At 39.9% G+C, this 18,398-nt stretch overlaps 3 protein-coding genes across 3 annotated transcripts in view; all 3 read left to right on the forward strand.

Annotated features, from left to right (window-relative positions):
- Positions 1-3,020: 3,020 nt before the first annotated feature.
- Positions 3,021-5,686, forward strand: LOC130930620 (complement component C1q receptor). The gene has a single exon (XM_057858586.1). It carries the CDS (start codon positions 3,140-3,142, stop codon positions 4,817-4,819), a length of 1,680 nt encoding a protein of 559 aa, XP_057714569.1. The 5' UTR covers positions 3,021-3,139; the 3' UTR covers positions 4,820-5,686.
- Positions 5,687-6,913: 1,227 nt separating this feature from the next.
- On the forward strand, positions 6,914-8,195 carry LOC130930621 (complement component C1q receptor). Its single transcript, XM_057858588.1, has one exon. It carries the CDS (start codon positions 7,040-7,042, stop codon positions 8,153-8,155), a length of 1,116 nt encoding a protein of 371 aa, XP_057714571.1. The 5' UTR covers positions 6,914-7,039; the 3' UTR covers positions 8,156-8,195.
- Positions 8,196-15,857: 7,662 nt separating this feature from the next.
- Positions 15,858-18,398, forward strand: part of gnmt (glycine N-methyltransferase) — a 32,654-nt gene continuing 30,113 nt past the window's right edge. Inside the window, exon 1 of the mRNA XM_057860179.1 lies at positions 15,858-16,196. Coding sequence (XP_057716162.1) covers positions 15,988-16,196 — 209 coding nt within the window. The 5' untranslated portion in view covers positions 15,858-15,987. The remainder of the gene's footprint in view (positions 16,197-18,398) is intronic.

Raw genomic sequence — 18,398 nt, forward strand, 5'->3', positions numbered from 1 at the left:
AGGCTTCCTCCTGGGGTGATAGCCATGCACACCAATTTGATGTAGAGTGCGGCATATGGTCTGAGCACTAATAGGCTGACCCCCACCTCTTCAATCTCTGCAGCAATGCTGAAAGCACTCCTGTAGAGAGTCACATGACATTTTGGAGGGAAAATGACAAGCAGTACTCAATTTGGACATTTAGGGATGTAAGTAGTTTCTAAGGGGTGTACTCACTTTTGTTGCCAGGGGTTTAGATATTAATGGCTATATTTTGAGTTTTTAAAAGTAGTCTGTGTGCAGCTTATAAGCTGCACACAGCTGTTGCAGCTTATTATATAAGCTGCACACAGACTACTTTTAATTGTGTCACAGTGTGATTTTGTCAGTGTTGTCCCATGAAAAGATATAAATATCTGCAGAAATGCAAGGGGTGTACTCACTTTTGTGATACACAAATACACACACACACATACAGTGTGTGTGTGTATTTGTGTAAGTTTCTATTATAAAGAGAGAAAAATTGAACACTACAACATGGCCTTGACTGAAAAAGTGATTGTTTGTGAGAAGTTACCATATTTGATTTCAGCCTCACCGAGAAAAAAAAAGAAAAAAAAATATGTATAACAAAGGTTTCTCTAAACACACTCAGGATTGATACTGCCATATTTGTTCCCAATGACTTAAGCAGGAAATACCTGAAAAAGTGAAGCGGACCAAAAATCAGCCCAGGTTCTGAAAAATAAATTGCTTAAAAAAAAGGAACAACTGTGAAAGAAAATAATTGTCAACATAATGGAAAAGACATAGTTTTGGGACTCAAACAAACCACAGTGAGAACCAATATAACAGCGAAAGCATACTGTATAACTTGTTCGGTCTGCGAATCTGGTAAACAAGGTTGTACCCCAAAGCAGAAAACAAGGGAGGCGTTTAAAAGGTTTATTAAATACAAACAAAACACATGATCGCGAAAAAGTGTGATAACTAAAAGGGTCTGTGACAACAGGTCCATGGGAATCACTAGAACTACTTGAAGGTAAACCAAGGGGGTATCCAGAAAGCTAACAAGGTAGCAAAAGTAACACAAATGCACTCAAATACCATACGCAGAGATTCAGGAGGGGCATAGCCCCCCCGGAGGCCAAAAATGTCATTGGAAGTAATTGACTTTCCTATATATGAATTTAAAATTAAGACCTTGCCAGTAAAATACTGTCTATAAAAGTTGTAAAGCAATAATACAAACAACAAAAATGAATTAATGGACAAAAAAAATTTAATAATGGGTTAAAATTATTTTTTTAACACATTATGTGACTAGCACTTTAGAGATGCCCATTTGCCTTGCTTAGCCAAAACCACCTGAGGATAGATTCTGGCTGGAATATCCTATTAAAAAGGATGGGGCATCTACTTCTCCACTAGGTAAGACAGAAAAACGCGCGCACTCATACACACAAGCACAGCTGGGATTTGAGTATCAAACTCCGCCTATGTCGAATACCTGCACAAGATAGAGGATTCCAAATGAGGGTGGCAGACAACAAAATAAGGCCGAGGGTTAACCAAGGTGGTATCCAGAAAGCTAACAAGGTAGCAAAAGTACCACAAATACACTCAAATAGATCAAGGGAGGGCAATGCCCCCCCCCGAGGCCAAAAATGTCACTGGATGTAATTGACTTTCCTATATATGAACTTAAAATTAAGACCTTGCTAGTAAAATACTGTCTATAAAAGTTGTAAAGTAATAAAACAAACAACAAAAATGAAAAAATATATTTATATAATGGGTCAAAGTTATTATTTTAACACATCATGTGACTAGCACCTTAGAGATGGCCATTTGCTCTGCTTTGCCAAAACCACCTGAGGACAGATTCTGGCTGGAATAGCCAGTCAAAAAGGATGGAGCGTCTACTTCTCCACTAGGTAAGACAGAAAAACGCGCGCACTCATACACGCAAGCACAGCTGGAATGATAGTATGTACGTGCATGGGCTAAGCTACTATCCGAGCATATATCTTCCAAGTTAATTTTATTGCTGACAATGCGTTTCGGGGTCATCAATATGTTTTGTCCCCCCACCACAAAAGTCAAACCCCGCCAATGTCAAACACCTGCACAAGATAGAGGATTCCAAACGAGGGTGGCAGACAACAAAATAAGGCTGGGGCGAAATTAGCAGATAACAGACCCCAGAGTACAGAACCATCCGATGGCGACCAGCAACACAATATCTCGGGAACCCTTCCTTGGGTTGCCTGCGTTTAAATACGCCACTGATGATATTGGACGCACCTGCGTCCAGGGAACACCGCTCACACTCTGTAATGAGAATAATTACCAGCAGCTGATTGTGACAAAACTGTGATGAAACCTCCCAGGAGTGACTAGCTAGCCAAAACTAGTCCAATGATGGTAGGGGGATGAAAGGTCTTTTCATGCATCTGTCATGAACTGAAATGGGTTATCACTAGTAGACATCCAATCCATTTGAAGTGAGAGGTTGGCAGCAAATGAACAAATAATTTGATTTGAGAGGCTGGCCCTCCAACTCTTCAACTTCAAATGGATTGGACATCTACTGCTGTCAATGGCATACAACGAGTAAAGTTGTGTTTGACTAAACCATGAAAGCAATTACTTTACATTCAATTGAGTATGCACTATTTTAGTTTCGAAATAAATGTATTTTTTTTAAAAATCGAGAGACAGTGTATCGGTCCAGTATCGGCATCAGCCAATACCACACGGCCGGATGTCGGAATCGGTATTGGCAGCATAAAAATGGTATTGGTGCAATACTAGTCACATGACGCCTATGTGTTCATGCATTGTAACTCTGTACAATTAATGGAGTCAGCTTAAAAGCCTCAAGTCTACAGGGGCCGGAGACATCTGGAGAACTAGTCAAAACACAATGGAGTACGCCATTGTTTTCCAGCGCAAAGCGGAACTGCTCAGCAGAGGCGAAAGAAAGAGCTTTTAACTGCTGCTAAACATTGTTTCCGTCTTTAGTGGTCCAAAACAGGATACATGAACGTTGCTTTCAGAGTCGCACCGCTTCGCTACAAACAGACAATCCCATGTTGCTCACATTTCATGAGAAAACACTTGAGGCGTTTCAGTGTAATTGTCGTTAAGAAAAACTATGCAGTTGATACCTTTCCTACTCCTTCTGCTCACCAGCTTTGGAGGATTTAATGGCATCGAATATGAAACAATGTGTACATCTAATGCCTGCTTCACTGTACATATGGAGAAGGTGAGCTTTTTCAAGGCCAATCAGAGCTGCTTCGACGATGGAGGTTACTTGATGACAGTAAGAGACAAAGAAGAAGAAGCGATACTGCACTCTCTCCTCTCGCTGATCAGGAAGGACAAGAGTCAGCAATTTTGGATTGGATTAAAGCTATACAGAGGGGACTGCGTTTTAGCTGACAAACCCCTGAGAGGCTTCAAGTGGGTCTCTGGGGAGGAAGATTCCCACTACTCCAACTGGAATAAAGAGCCTGTGGACACATGCACTGAGCGATGTGTACGGGTTAGTTACAATTCCCTTGATGACGATCAACCAAAATGGAGTGCTGGAGCTTGTAAAGGACCTTCATTTTCTGTGTGTAAGTTTTATTTTAAAGGAATGTGCAATGCTCTGCATCTGTCAGGCTCCGGACACATATCATACACGGCTCCTTTCTCTGCTGAGCCACTACAAAGCAAGATGAAATCCTTGCCACTTGGAACATATGCTAAAGTCACATGCAGTGACCGACAGTCACACTTTTCTATGTGCGTCAAGAGTGATGAGAAATATCAATGGACTGTACCAGGTCCGTTTTGCCGAACTGAACATCGGGAATGCGCTCACATCAATGGCGGATGCGAACATATCTGCCACCAATACTCGGATGAGGTAAAATGCCTCTGTCACCAGGGTTACACTCTTGAGGACAATGGACTTTCTTGTCAGGCTGAAGACCTGTGCGACATGGACACCTGTGAGTATGAGTGCATCGTGGGAGAGTCTGGACATATCTGCAAGTGTCCCACAGGGTTTGAATTGGAAGGAAACCAACGCAACTGTTCTGACATTGATGAGTGTCAACAGTCACACCTGTGCGGCAAACACACGTGTGTTAACACACCAGGCAGTTACATGTGTCTGTGTCAAAACGGCTACGAATTGGTGAACGGGAACTGTCGTGATCTGGATGAATGCACACATTCTAAATGTTCACACGGCTGCATAAACACTGTTGGGTCATTCTCTTGCTACTGTAAAGATGGCTTTACTTTATCAGATGACGGCTTCTCTTGCGTGGACATTAACGAATGTGAAACTGAGCGATGTCACTTAAAATGTGTCAATACTGAAGGAAGTTTCATCTGCAGATGCCCAGGTGGCTTTCATGTGCATGCCTCTGGAAAGAATTGCACTCCAGATGTGACATATGAAACACTAAATGACTTAGTGGGCCCGGAAAATGAAGCAAACATATTTGAGATTGTATCCATGACGACAATGACGTCACAGAGAGTGACCACACATACGGATACGCCTCTTCCGCGCACGGCACCCACCTCTCCAAGTAATGCATCCTTGTTCGCGAGCACCAAGGTGGTCAACTCCAGAGTGCTCATCTGTGTCCTCGGCTCAGTGATTCCTTTACTTCTTTTAGTCACTGTGACATTAACAATTGCCGTTGTGCGATGTCATCGATCGAAAAAGGAAGCAAAGAAAAGTGCAACAGACAGTTATTGTTGGGTGTCCTCTGGATTCGACCCACGCTTAGAAAAACTCTATGAATCCATCTTGACTGATGACCTATGACCGGACGTATTGTCTTAATTATGTGTATAGTTTAAGAGTATTTATAATTTATGTGTCGTGGCAGGGTGGCTGACTATTTGGCACTAGCGGTATAAATACCCAATTTCAGGACGATATGATAAGATATCAATTCTTTGGGCAATGATACAATATTTTCCAGTTCAACAAAGTCTGCCACAATTCGATTTGATTCAACGGCATTTGATCGATTTAATACGATATCATGTACTTATTTAACATAGTTAAATAAAAAATACAATGCAATTTTGATGTTTTTGACTATTTTGCTGCTGAAACATATCAGACACATGAAAAAAAATACACTTGTTTAAACAAAAACAGCCTGTCTAAAAAATGATGTCGATAAATGTTCTGCATTTCTTTCGATTTTAATTGATATAGCGAACCAAATCAAGTTATCGTTAGCACAGTGCTTCTCAATTATTTTCTGTTATGCCCCCCCAGGAAGACGTAAACATTCCGCGTCCCCCCCAACTCTGCCGCCAGTGTAAATATACTGTATTATCATTTGTATATAAAATTCTTACTATTATAAGAACACCTCTGCATAACATTTTGTTCTTTTTATTATTAAAGAAAAAAGTTATATAGATCAACTTACAAAAGTAGAAAGAGAAAAAAAAACTACAACCGTACTGTAAAAATGCACTTGATACATTTTTTGACCGTTTGATACGGAAAAATAAAATTTGATAACAATAAATAATAATAATAATAATGTAATAATAAAATTATAATAAATTCAAATAGATTAACAACATTGACTCACGAGGACAATATGCCAAACAATTAGACTGAAAAACAAAAATTAAATCGAAAAAAAAAAAATGACAATGTCATTGGACAGAGGGACAGTTTTTATTTTTGCTGCAGCCAGTATCAGCTCCTTTCCTATGGTGTGGGAATATTTTGCACTGAGCAACTTGGTATACCACATTATATGATGCTGACAGTGCTCGCCGGTTTACTGATGTAACACTGACAAAGTGGTAGGATTGTTGGCAATATTCGGCACGTTTTTGCTGAAAAAAATAATTCCTGCTGTCCGCTGCAAACATTTTTACAAAAAGTAAATAGACTGGTCTTTCCTCATCTCCCACTGTACTAAAAGTCAAAGCCAAATGCTACATAAGCTTTGTCATATTTCATTGTCTTACCTTTTCATATCTCCAGTGCTCTTTGCTGTGTGCTCTTGTTTGGTTAAAAATATCGCGCACACGCTGAAAATGTGAGCGGCACTGTCACCCACAAAGTGGATGTGTAACTACACTTTATTCTAGTACGGTAAAAAAGTTTTTCCCCAAGATCACATGCGCCACCCCCAGCATCACTCTGCGCCCCCCTGGGGGGCCCGCCCCACTATTTGAGAAGTACTGCATTAGCACCGTATTGGTATTGGTAAATCATTTCATCGGTATCAGGGAACACAAAGAAAAGATATGCCGATTCAGCACAATATGTACTCTTCGAGCTCTAGTTTCCAACTGTCGCTCTATCAAAGATGGCCGCCAGCTGTAAAGGAGTGCTTGTTGTCTCTCCCTAGATGATGATAGACATCCAATTTGTGGCGGCCAATCACCAATCTGCTGTGAATTTAAACGAGTTTATCGCTAGTAGACATTCGATCCATTTGAACTGGGAGGGTGGCAGCGAATGAACTTTCGTTTATTCGCTGTCAACCCACCCACTTCAAATGGATTGGCAGTTTAGCGGCGTCAATGGCTGCCAATGAGTTAAGCAGTGTCTGAATGAGCCATGATAGAACTACTTTATATTCAAGTGATTATATAGAAAGGGAGCAAAAATGGTATCAGTGCAGAGGGTTCACACCTCTATGTAAGAAATAAAATTGTAATCAAACATTCGAAGACAACTTTGATTTTGTTCATGAAAATTGCCAAAACACTAACCCCAGGTGACTCTGAGGTACTACCTGAACTGGTTGCCAGGCAATAACAGGGCACATGCATTATGAACAAAGAACCTTGCACTCACATTTACAACTCTTTAGACAAAAAAACTTTTTTTTTTGTTCTGAACATGTGTGTTATGGCCACTGTGCTTCACATTGGAAAAACACAGCAGTTAAGTCTTTATCAGGTTTCCTTCCTGCCTTAACTTTCCTTCCGCAGTCGCCTGCAGGGCTCCGAGTTTTCCGTGAGCCAGCAAACATTTGAAGATGAACTACAGCACAGCAACATGGCATGCTTGAATTTCCAGATTCTTTTGGCATGGTATTTTTTTATGTTTTCTGTTAACACGTGTATTTGTACTGGACATGCTGGTGCCTGCAGCCCTTTCTGTATTGGTAGCAGCTGCTTGTTTGTCAACCGAGACAAAGTGGATTTTACAACCGCCGAAGAACAATGTCATGCCAGGAAAGGAAAGCTATTGGCATTTCAGTCAGCAGGAGATAAGAGATTGTTTGAGATGGTGAGACAAGAACTAACTGGAAACTTCTGGCTTGGACTCCATTTGCCAACTAATGCTTGCAGCAACCTCTCACTTCATATGAGAGGTTATGAATGGAGCTCTGCTGAAGGGGACGGGAACTTTGTTCCTTCTGATATCGTGTGGGAAAATGATGTTAGAATCTGTTCTCCTAGCTGTGTCTCAATTTCAAATGAGAAAAAGCTCAAAGAGTGGCCATGCTCTTATAAAATTGACGGATTTCTGTGCAGAACCTCCCACAAAGAGGCATGCCATGCACAAGGGTTATCTGATGAAACATTTTTTCGGAGTTCAAAGGGCTGCTCAGGTGCTCCATGTGAGCACCAATGCACTCCAGTAAAAGATGGATTCAAATGCTCTTGTTTCCAAGGATTCGCACCGGACGTAACGGATCCTAAGAGGTGTCAAATCCACTGTGCGCAGGAGAGATGTCCCGCCGTTTGTGAGAGAAACACTGACAGTGCTTGCTTCTGCCCAAAAGGTTTTATCATCAATGAAAAATTTTGCGAAGACATTAATGAGTGCTCAATGAATGAATGTGACCAGGACTGTAAAAACACATTTGGAAGTTTTGTCTGTGCTTGTAAAGACGGTTATGTACTAAAACACCAGGTGAAATGTATTAAAGTGGTTGATGATCATCTTGTCATCACCACTCCCTCTGTCAGAAGTTATGCCAAGCCTGACAATGACACTATGAAAGGTTCCTCTTTATCTGCAGGCACATTTATTTGGTTGTGGATTTTAGCTGTTTCAGTTGTGATTGTGTTTATTTGCGTTGGACGTTTTTATATGATTAGGCGCCAGAAACGCAGAGAGCAGAATTCCAACCAAAGGTCAAGTGTTCCTGTGGAAATTACCTAGTGGTGAACACAATACTTTATGATTACACTGGTTTTCTGTTGTTGTTGTTGTTGTTGTTGTTTTTTTTGAATGAACATTTAAGTTTGTACGTGGAGTAACTGTCATTTTTAATTCATTGGCGGGAGACGTCAATGGCAGTGAAACATGATCCTTCAGCTATCCCAGTTCAAATAGATTTAACGTCTCTTGCTGTCAATGTCAGTAAAAGAGATAAGCAAACCAATATTATGTTTAATATAGGGCTGTCAAAATTATCGCGTTAATGGGCGGTAATTATTTTTTAAAATCACGTTAAAATATTTGACGCAATTAACGCACATGCCCCGCTCAAACAGATTAAAATGACAGCAGTGTAATGTCCGCTTGTTACTTGTTTTTTGGTGTTTGGCGCCCTCTGCTGGCGCTTGGGCCCAAATGATTTTATGGGCTTCAGCACAATGCGTGAGCATGGTGTAATTATGGACATCAACAATGGCGAGCTACTAGTTTATTTTTTGATTGAAAATTTTACAAATTTTAATCAAACAAAAACATTAAGAGGGGTTTTAATATAAAATTTCTATAACTTGCACTAACATTTATCTTTTAAGAACTACAAGCCTTTCTATCCTTGGATTGCTTTAAGAGAATGTTAATAATGTTAATGCCATCTTGTTGATTTATTGTTCTAATAAATACAGTACTTATGTACCGTATGTTGAATGTATGTATCCGTCTTGTGTCTTATCTTTCCATTCCAACAATAATTTCCAGAAAAATATGGCATATTTTATAGATGGTTTGAATTGCGATTAATTACGCTTAATTAATTTTTCAGCTGTAATTAACTCGATTAAAAATGTTAATCGTTTGACAGCCCTAGTTTAATGTTATATTCAATACCATATTTGCAATACTGTACATTGAAGTTTTATTTTTAGCTTCAGTAATTACTAGTGTTGACTGATATCGGTACCGATACTGCACTAAGTTGGCATCAACAGTATCGGGAGTAGTGTACTAAGAAATAACATGCCGATGCTGATGTACTTTTCAAGATTTCGTTTCCAACCGCTGGTAGCCCTACCCAAGATGGTTGTTGGCTACACATTCCACCATAAAAAAACAAGAACATGTCACTCTTCCCAAGATGATGATAGATGTCCAATTATGTGGCTACTAATATTGCTTTGCTGTGAATTTCAATGAATTTATCACTAGTAAGCATCAAATCCATGAAGTGGGAGGTTTGGCAGCAAATAAAATGTGTTCTTCCTCTGGCCAAAATGCACCCTCCTACCAATTAGTCTATCACTAGTGGAGCAGAGCCACCAATGGCAGGCAATGTGTGAAGCAGTGTCTGACCAAGCCATGATGGCAATTATTTTAAAGTCAAGTAGGTATGCAGGAATTTAGTATTAAAAGAAATTAAAAGAAAACGTGGTATCGGTACAGTATCGGAATCGACCGATGGCATCCAACTGGTTGTCAGAAACAGTATCGTAAAATTCAGTGGTAAAATCAGTGCAACACTAGTAAATGCTTGGCACTTACAGTTTTACATTGTGATACCACTGCGGCTAATTTCTACTACAGAGCTGAGCTGGAAAATATCCCAGCAGGGAGTACAGCACACACTGGTAGGCAATCAATAAACAAATGACCCTAAAATAAGATTCACTCATGTAAAAAAATTTTTACAGTCATCGTTGAATCTAACGTGTGCTTTTGCAACATGGGAGGAAGCCACAGTCTCGCGGAAACCCTACAAAACCATGGGTAAAACATGTTTGAACTACAAAGACCAGTGCCAAAACTGTTTACATATTAATCAACCATTCATAATGCTATTCTGTGGAAGTAAATCTGTGCTACATGTGTTTGAATGTCTAACACAGAACATTTTCAGCCGCAACAGTGACTTATACTGTTAATGACAAAATGCCTAATGAATTTTCATGATTCTCAACATTTTCTGATTACATATATGGTATTTACTAAATAAAGTATATGGCTAAACTTGGCTTCCTTAGAGAAAACGCCCCCAACCTGCACCACTGCTGTCTGTCGTAGAGCACCATCTACTGTTGTTGTTAATCATTTTCACAAGTTAAAAATTTTGTGCAGCCTGCAATCTGTGTAATTGTGTAAAGTTCATGTATGTCTATTGCTTGTATAAATAATACATCACTACTACCAGTCATCATTTTGGGCATGCCTTGCTTAATCTTCAAATGTATTTGCTTTATATATCAACATGGTATTATTAAAAAAAAAGTCTTGTATGTTATCATGTTTAATTAACATGATTTATTATGCACGGTAGTTAAAAGCGAAGTGTAACAACAGGGTTAATGTATGTCACGCAGATGAAGCAGTGTGTTAGTCTGTGTGTTCTCGGTAATAAAATGGAGAGGAAACTTTGAACACCACCCAGAACTGCCTTTATCCAGTTAGCTATAGCAGATAAGACAATATGTAAACACTAACCCCCACTTGTAATAAATGAACAACTTCACCATTAGTAAACTTGACATTTTAAGGCCATAGATCAGTGGAGAGAAATCGGTGAACGAGAAATAATGACCCTAGGAAAAAGGAACTCCCTCCCTTCCTTTTTAATATTGTGTTCAGTTGTTTGATCCTGAAGCCACTTGATTAATGGGCATAATGGAGAAGTGTGGTAGCATGTTTGCTTCACAGTTCTGATATCAAGGGTTCAATCTTGTGCCCTGGCCTTCGAGTGTGGTGTTCTCCTTGTGGCTGTGTGGGTTTTCTACGGATACTCTAGTTTCCTCAAACATCCCAAAAACATGCATAGGAGGCTGAATGACCACTCCAAATTGTCCCTAGGTATTACTGTGTACGTGATTGGTTGTTTAACTCATTTTGCCTGCAATTAGCTGGCAACCAGTTGAGTTTGTACTCTGCTTCCTGCCCCGTGATAGGCTCCAGCGCCTCCACAACCCTTGTGAGTATAGACAAGTTTCCTGAGCGAAAGATGGGCGGCGCCATCTTGGAAAAGGTCTACTCCGAACTTTCGGTTTCGAAAAAACATCATTCGTTGCGGTTGAAGTAAGCAGTGTGTTGGCAAAGTTAAAACTGCAAAACCAAACCAGAGGAACCCACGGAACCTCCAAAAATGGATTCAGCACGATGTAGATGACACACCGATACGTTCTGTGCTGTGCTTGAACTCCTGGAAGTGCCCATATATGTAGTTTGAAGTGGAATATTTTGAAGAGCATCCAGCTTCAAAGCACTAGTGTGGATTTACCTCACCATACGCCTTAAATCGAAACCAGCTGCAGAAAAGAAGTTAAGGATGTGATTTAAACCTACGGATATACCTAAAAGATTACATGATTTTTCTTATTACTTCATTGATTATTCGTGGACAAAATTATAACAGCCCGTGTTGACTTGAGGTGTAGATTTATACGCCGGCCATTTGAGTGACCAAAATGAGGTGAAATTACAAATAATATTGCTTTTATTACATTACCAAATGAAGGAGGGCTGACACAGATTTTGTTGTTACAAGGAAATACTAGAAGGTATGTAGATATAGGCTAAACAAAAATAGTACGTCATTATTTTTTATTAAAGATGTTGATCGCAATAAATCATTTGGACAACGTGATTTCATTTCTTGTTTTATTTAAAACAATTGGTGTATGTGCAAAACAGGTCAAAAAATCAAATTCTATAAAATTATTCGAAAAATAGCACACGAGAATGATATCAGACAGCATAGCTCCGGCGCCTCGACAACTTTCACCCGACAATACGAAGAACATCAACGGCCTCCAGACGGGCTTTCTCCCGCTGTCCTCGGTAATTCCAGCTCCAATTGCGTATCTCCCAGCCGCCTCCGGGTAGAATCCAAGTAGTCTCAATATATGTCCTTCAACGTACAGTAAGTGTCTTGTCTTCCCTTGCCTGACAGCATTTTCCACCTGTAAACAAAAACAAATGAACAAAAAATTTGTAAAACTTGCATTTATGCATTGACATCGTACACGTACTTATTAGCAACAGACTAGCAGCAGATAGCATATGTGTTGCAGTCACAGCAGTATAGTAGTTGCAGTAAAGAATATTAAAGATCATCATAATTACAAAGCTTTGTTGAAATAACAATATCAAAGGCAACAAGTCGTTTCATGCGCAAGATTTTAGCTTTAGTATTTTTTTGAGCACCGGACACATAAAAATGCAGGGATACGACGAACATACCTTCCATAACACAGCGGCAAAATGGCTACAAAAGCACCCGGTCTTTGTGGTGGCACGAGCTTGATTGCACATATGTCTTCATGAACATATTGTCCTCCCCTGTTGTGATAATGGCAGATGGATGCGGTATTTCCAAATTGTCTTTTTTAAGGGATTTTGATGAGTAATGTCACTCGAGCTCCACTGTTGTTTTGGATGGAGAAATTATAAAACGGAAGTTGCCAGCAGACATGCGGAAATACCTCAGAAACTTGTGTATAAGAGGCTCAAAAGATGAATGAAATATATTTTTAAAACAATGTTTATTACCTTAAAAATTTTTAAAACAATAATAATGATAATAATACATAAAAAACAGACAATGAACTTAAATTTACAATAAGTAACAAACATATATAAATTTATTCGGGGTGTGACAATATATCGAAACGGTGATATATCAATATACTTTGTATCCCAAAAGGGTGTCGATATGCTTCTGCCAAGAATCGATATATCGTTTTATAAAGGTGCCACTGTTAAAAGAAAAAAAAAAAGGGAACCAACAAGTGTCTCCCAAAACCTGTAATAGTGTCCCTGCTAACTCAGTGGCTGCCATTTACGGTGCTAGACGTCCAATCCTTTTAGATCGGAAGGGGCGAATGAACTTTCTGTTCATTTTCGGGCATTTGCAGGTACAGTAACTGTTGATATTTTAGTAAAAGAGAACAATTGTGGCTTATTGGAACCTACAAGTCTTTAAGTCTGAGGTTCCCTTTAAGGACACGCCTACTGATATACTTTGGTGTATTGTGTTTTATTTAATGTTACTAATAATTAAATGTGCATAGTCCATAACAGTCCATTCAACATTTTGAGTTCCACAGCTACGACAATCTGACATTATACCAGTGAGTGGGGTGGCCAGTGGTGTGGCTAGGGTTGCCACCTTTCAGAAATAGAAATAAGGGACGCCCCCCTCGCGCCCAAAGCCTTACAGGCGAAAAAAAAAAGGGGCATCTCCAAAACTCCTAAAATGCATAGAATTGTATCTATTTTTAGATGAGAAAACTGTATTGTGCACTATGTGGGCATGGCAGTTTCCTTGCAGCAGACTGTTTTTTTTTTCTTTTCTGCAGGTTAGTGAAAACGAAGTTGAGAATATCGTAATTAACATTTGTGTTGTCGGCACTGAACCCGGTCACAAGACCCATTGACAAGCCAAATTTCTTAAGGGGATGTTCCAGGAAAGCTAACTTCCAGCAGCTGACTCGTCTGCATTCTCTATGAAGTCCAGCATTTTGTTGGTGAGCCCAGACTCTGGACTGAAGTACTGGACAGCAAGGGGAAACATCTTCCTGCTCAATTTGTTCGAGGCATCGGTCTGTATGGAGAATGGAATGAGTGACGTTAAGATCTTGAGAACATCACCCACTGCATTTGGACCCAGGACTTGTTTCAACAGTGCCTCTTGCTTTGTTCTCCCCAAAGTCATTTTCTTCACCATTTTGGAATCACATAAAATCTTCTGATTTAGCATTTTGGAATCACATAAAATCTTCTGATTTAACATGTGTCCACAATCAGCACTATTGTAGCTCTGGCCACGTTTTACTGTGTGCTACACCTGTGTCACCTCAGTGGCAGTAATTTAGAGGGTAGGAGTGGGATTATGTCAAATTATTTCTTTAATTTTGGTATCACTATTAATCAATCAATAGATAGTATATACATATTTGCAGTAGGACTATTTATTCAGTGTTTATTTGCTGTTATTCTATTAGGAATAATTCCAAATGAGGAGCATTAGTTAGCATAACAAAACAAGATGTTCTTTATGAGTACATAAATTGATTCCATATTGATTGATAAGAAATGCATGTTTCAAAAAAAAAAAAAAAAATCAACATTCCTGAAAATAATCAACCATAGTAGCAACTGAAATAGCCTAGCTATGCTCCCATCAATGCAAGATGTAAGAAGGTAAATATAAATTTTGCCTGTATGTTATCCATGTACAAGCGCATAATAACATACCAAATCAAGCTCAGGGGATGTTTCAGGTACAAAGACTTGTGACGAAGGCTCTTCTGGGACCTAATATTCCGTTTGTGGAGGTCCCCTGCAGCATGCTGTTTTACACCTCCGTGAGACACTGCAAAAACTTTCCTGCCTGTCTTGCAGTTCGCTTTGTAATCATCGTCAGTGACTCTATCGAGCCACGGGTTACCCTCTTTCTACTCCAGTCTATTTTTTGGAGATGTTTCCTCTTTTGAGGATGAGCTGGGGTGTCCTTAGCGTCTGGTGTTGAAGACATCTGTTTTGAAAACGCGCGGGGCAGTGCATTGAGCAGAGCGAGCAATGTAACTAGGCAACGAATCCGGAAGTGGAGCGCAGTGCAGGGCAGACAGCAGCGGGCAGGCAGATAACTATCTTGCTGTCTTTAATATCTTCTGCCGTTTTTGTTCATTATTGTTGGCTCAGTGTTCACTCATGAGCGCAGGTGTGTGTTTGTCTGTGCCAGCCGTGCATGAGCTGGGCACACCGCCGCCCGCCCCTTCCCGCCGCCGAAGCCACGGGTCGCGCGGGGTCGCCCCATGGGACAATTGTGAAATATGGACTGAACTGCGTTCTGCATTGGTTCAATACAGAACGCAACTTTTAATTCCCAATTATGGAACGATTTCGTATTTCAAGGGACGGGTGGCAAGCCTAGGTGTGGCTAACAAATTTTTAGGGGGCGTGGTCACCCCTGGCCACCCCCTTGTGGCTCCATTGCACAACACAACATACACACAACATAATCATAATTAACTATGTACATTAAAAAAATGCCGTGAGCTACCCACACGAGCGTTGATCGACTGGATGATCGTGATCGACGTAATGAGCACCCCTGATTTAGCCTATCATTTAGGTTCATATTCGTGAGAAATGTAGCCCTGACCCCCATTAACCCAATTTGTTTGGTCTTATTTATGTCCCATCCCGAGCAAAAAGTGTATATGCAGGTAATGCTGTTACATCGTCCCTACCAAAGTTGAGACCAAACCTACGCCCTTGTTGTAATGTTACATATTTGACGAATGGCTCCGACGCAAAATGGCCAACCAGGCATGACACCGTCATTGTTGGCTCAAAATGACTTTTATTACATCTAGCCCTAAAGATATGATATCTATTGACGAAATCATGTACAAAATGTCTATGCTCCCATTTTTGACTTACAGGCTAAAAACTTCTCCAAATTTTTACTCTGCGTCCAAAAACAAAATCTGTGTAGTGGTAGAAAAAAAAAAAAACATAAATAATTTTCGGAAAAATTAATGCTTTAAATAAATGCTAAAATCCAAATATATGGTGTTAAAGGAAACAGTATTTACCTGCAAGACAAAATATTCAAAAAAATAATTTGTAGCTCACCGAAAGTAAATACGGACGTGATGCAATTTTCTTTGGCCAATCACAAAGTAGGTGTTTACTCACACAAGAGTGTCATTGGATTAAAGTTTGTTCGCCCCCGTTTTCCTCATATAAATAATAACAAGCGCAATATGTGCCTCGAATCCACGTTGACAGCTCACTGGCTCCGTTCTTAATTTGACAAATCACTGACAAAACGCAACAACTGCAGCATGTCGGTCGACAGCGTGTTCCGGACCCGCTCCCTCGGCGTGGCCGCTGAGGGTCTTCCTGATCAGTATGCGGACGGGAAAGCAGCGAAAGTCTGGCAGCTGTACATTGGAAACACGCAGAGTAGGACGCAGGAGTATAAAAGCTGGGTGGTGTCACTGCTGAGAAAACAGGGTGTCCGAACAGTGCTGGATGTAGCCTGCGGAACAGGGTAAATAAAACGAAAAGCTGGTAACACCGTCACGCCAATCAATAAAAGGCAATTTGCTGACTACTACTTCTGTCCTCAACAAGCTAACCTACCTCTCAAATGCACCAGTTTTATCATTCATAACAGTCAAGTTTATTTTGTAAATCGGCTTTGGTTTTATGTAATTTTTTAATGTTTTAAATGTAGTGGAGGCTGGTGAAGGGACAGAAAGTGTGCTGCAACAATATATTGAATGCACAGTACTGTGTAAGTACTAGGGGTGCAACGGTTCAGTTAGCCGATGGTTCGGTTTGAACCTCGGGTTTGGGATCACGGTTTCGGTTCGGTTTCGGTTTGCTTTTTGCATTTTTTTTAAAAAACTGCCTTTATTTTGCTTTTAAGAAAATGAAATAAACACTTAAAATGTAAACATTTTCAACTGTTAAAATGCCTCTTAGCTTTTTGGCTAGTTTAGTGACTGACTACTGAAATACACACACAGTAGTAAAAAAGTTACTCGGCAAAGTAACTGGTGTTACCTTTCATGTTTTTTTTCTTTCTTTTTTTCCCCCCCAAAAAACTAAAAAAAAAAACAACAACAAAAAACATAGTGACCTTTGCTATGTTTGGATCTCATTTAATGTACTGAATCAACCGCTAAAGTTGATAAAATTGCTCCCGTTTTTGCATTAGTTCCCTTCTGTCTACTTTCGACATGTGAAAATTTTAAAACTGTTTCATCAATTAAAGATAGACTCAAGTCAAGATTTTTCCGATTTAGGAGTGTTTTAGATAAAAAGTTACTTACAGTTGTGGTCAAAAGTTTACATACACTTGTGAAGAACATAATGTCATGGCTCTCTTGAGTTTCCAGTTATTTCTACAACTCAGATTTTTCTCTGATAGAGTGATTGGAACAGATACTTCTTTTTCACAAAAAACATTCATGAAGTATTAGCGCAAATATTAGCGCTGCTGTATGTATATTTTTGACCCAGCAGATTTGATCACTTTTTCTGTTAACCCATAATAAAGTCATAAAAGAACCAAACTTCATGAATGTTTTTTGTAACAAAGAAGTATCTGTTCCAATCACTCTATCGGAGAAAAATCAGAGTTATAGTAATAACTGGAAACTCAAGAGAGCCATGACATTATGTTCTTCACAAGTGTATGTAAACTCTTGAACACAACTGTAGGTTCACTAGGAAGGTTCACTAAAACAGAGCCTTTCTGAGAAGTTTACTGGTCTAAAATGGCGGCTGTTTACTAACGCTACCGAGTCTGTCATTTCGCATGCAGTTCTATATGCATGAGATATCTAGACGTAGGTTGTAGGCTATCGGCTACAGTCAGGAAATATTGGAGCCACCTAGCCTAGCATCGCGTTTGCTACAGCGTCGCAACAAACAGTCTTCCCTCTCCGTGTCTCTGACTTTTCTCGCATCATTCAACCAACGTATTAACGAACGGAGGAAAAAAAACGTAATGCACGAAAAACGTACAGATTTTGAACGTAACATTTAATTAATTAATTAATTAATTTAATTTAAAAATCAGTGCTCACTTTGTAAAAATTACGCCGAGACCGTACAACTTGACAGGTATGAATTATAGTGACCGTCACAGTTAATTAGTAGCACTCTGTAGCTCGGGACGTCCAACTATCAGTGGTCACGGCGAAACTATGCGCTTTAGCGAGGTCATCTTCGATGGCTTTGCGTGCCATTTCATAAATGTCGGGGAATACGTTGTTGAAGAAATATGTCCGCGAGGGAACAATGTAACGCGGGTCAATCGTTGCAAATAAATTAACAAAGCCCGCCATGTGTTTTCACTGGTGTCATCTCCGAGGTTGTCCTGCTCTGAGAAAGTGATATCTGTGGGTGATGCCGGCTGAGGTGCCGGAGTCATGTTATAAGTGTTGCCATTAGCATAGGGAACAAGCGCTGAGCAATGCATGCAAATGTTTTTTTTAAAATTATTATTATTATTTTTTTTTTCAATATTTTCTCTCCCTCCTATTTTCTCTCCCTCCGCATTGTAGTCCACGGGGAAACCGAAATGTTGCCACACCGCAGATTTGAAAGAAGCCAGTGCTTCCTCAAAATTCGGTCTCTCCACTCCTCTGCTCGCCATAGCTTTTTGTTTTCTTTCTTGTTTCACTTTCACTTCGCTCGTTAGCGAGAGAGGGCGTTACTCAGCTTCTATTACACAGGTGCA

Source organism: Corythoichthys intestinalis, chromosome 15, assembly GCF_030265065.1.
Source record: "Corythoichthys intestinalis isolate RoL2023-P3 chromosome 15, ASM3026506v1, whole genome shotgun sequence".
In the NCBI taxonomy this organism is placed as follows: domain Eukaryota; kingdom Metazoa; phylum Chordata; class Actinopteri; order Syngnathiformes; family Syngnathidae; genus Corythoichthys; species Corythoichthys intestinalis.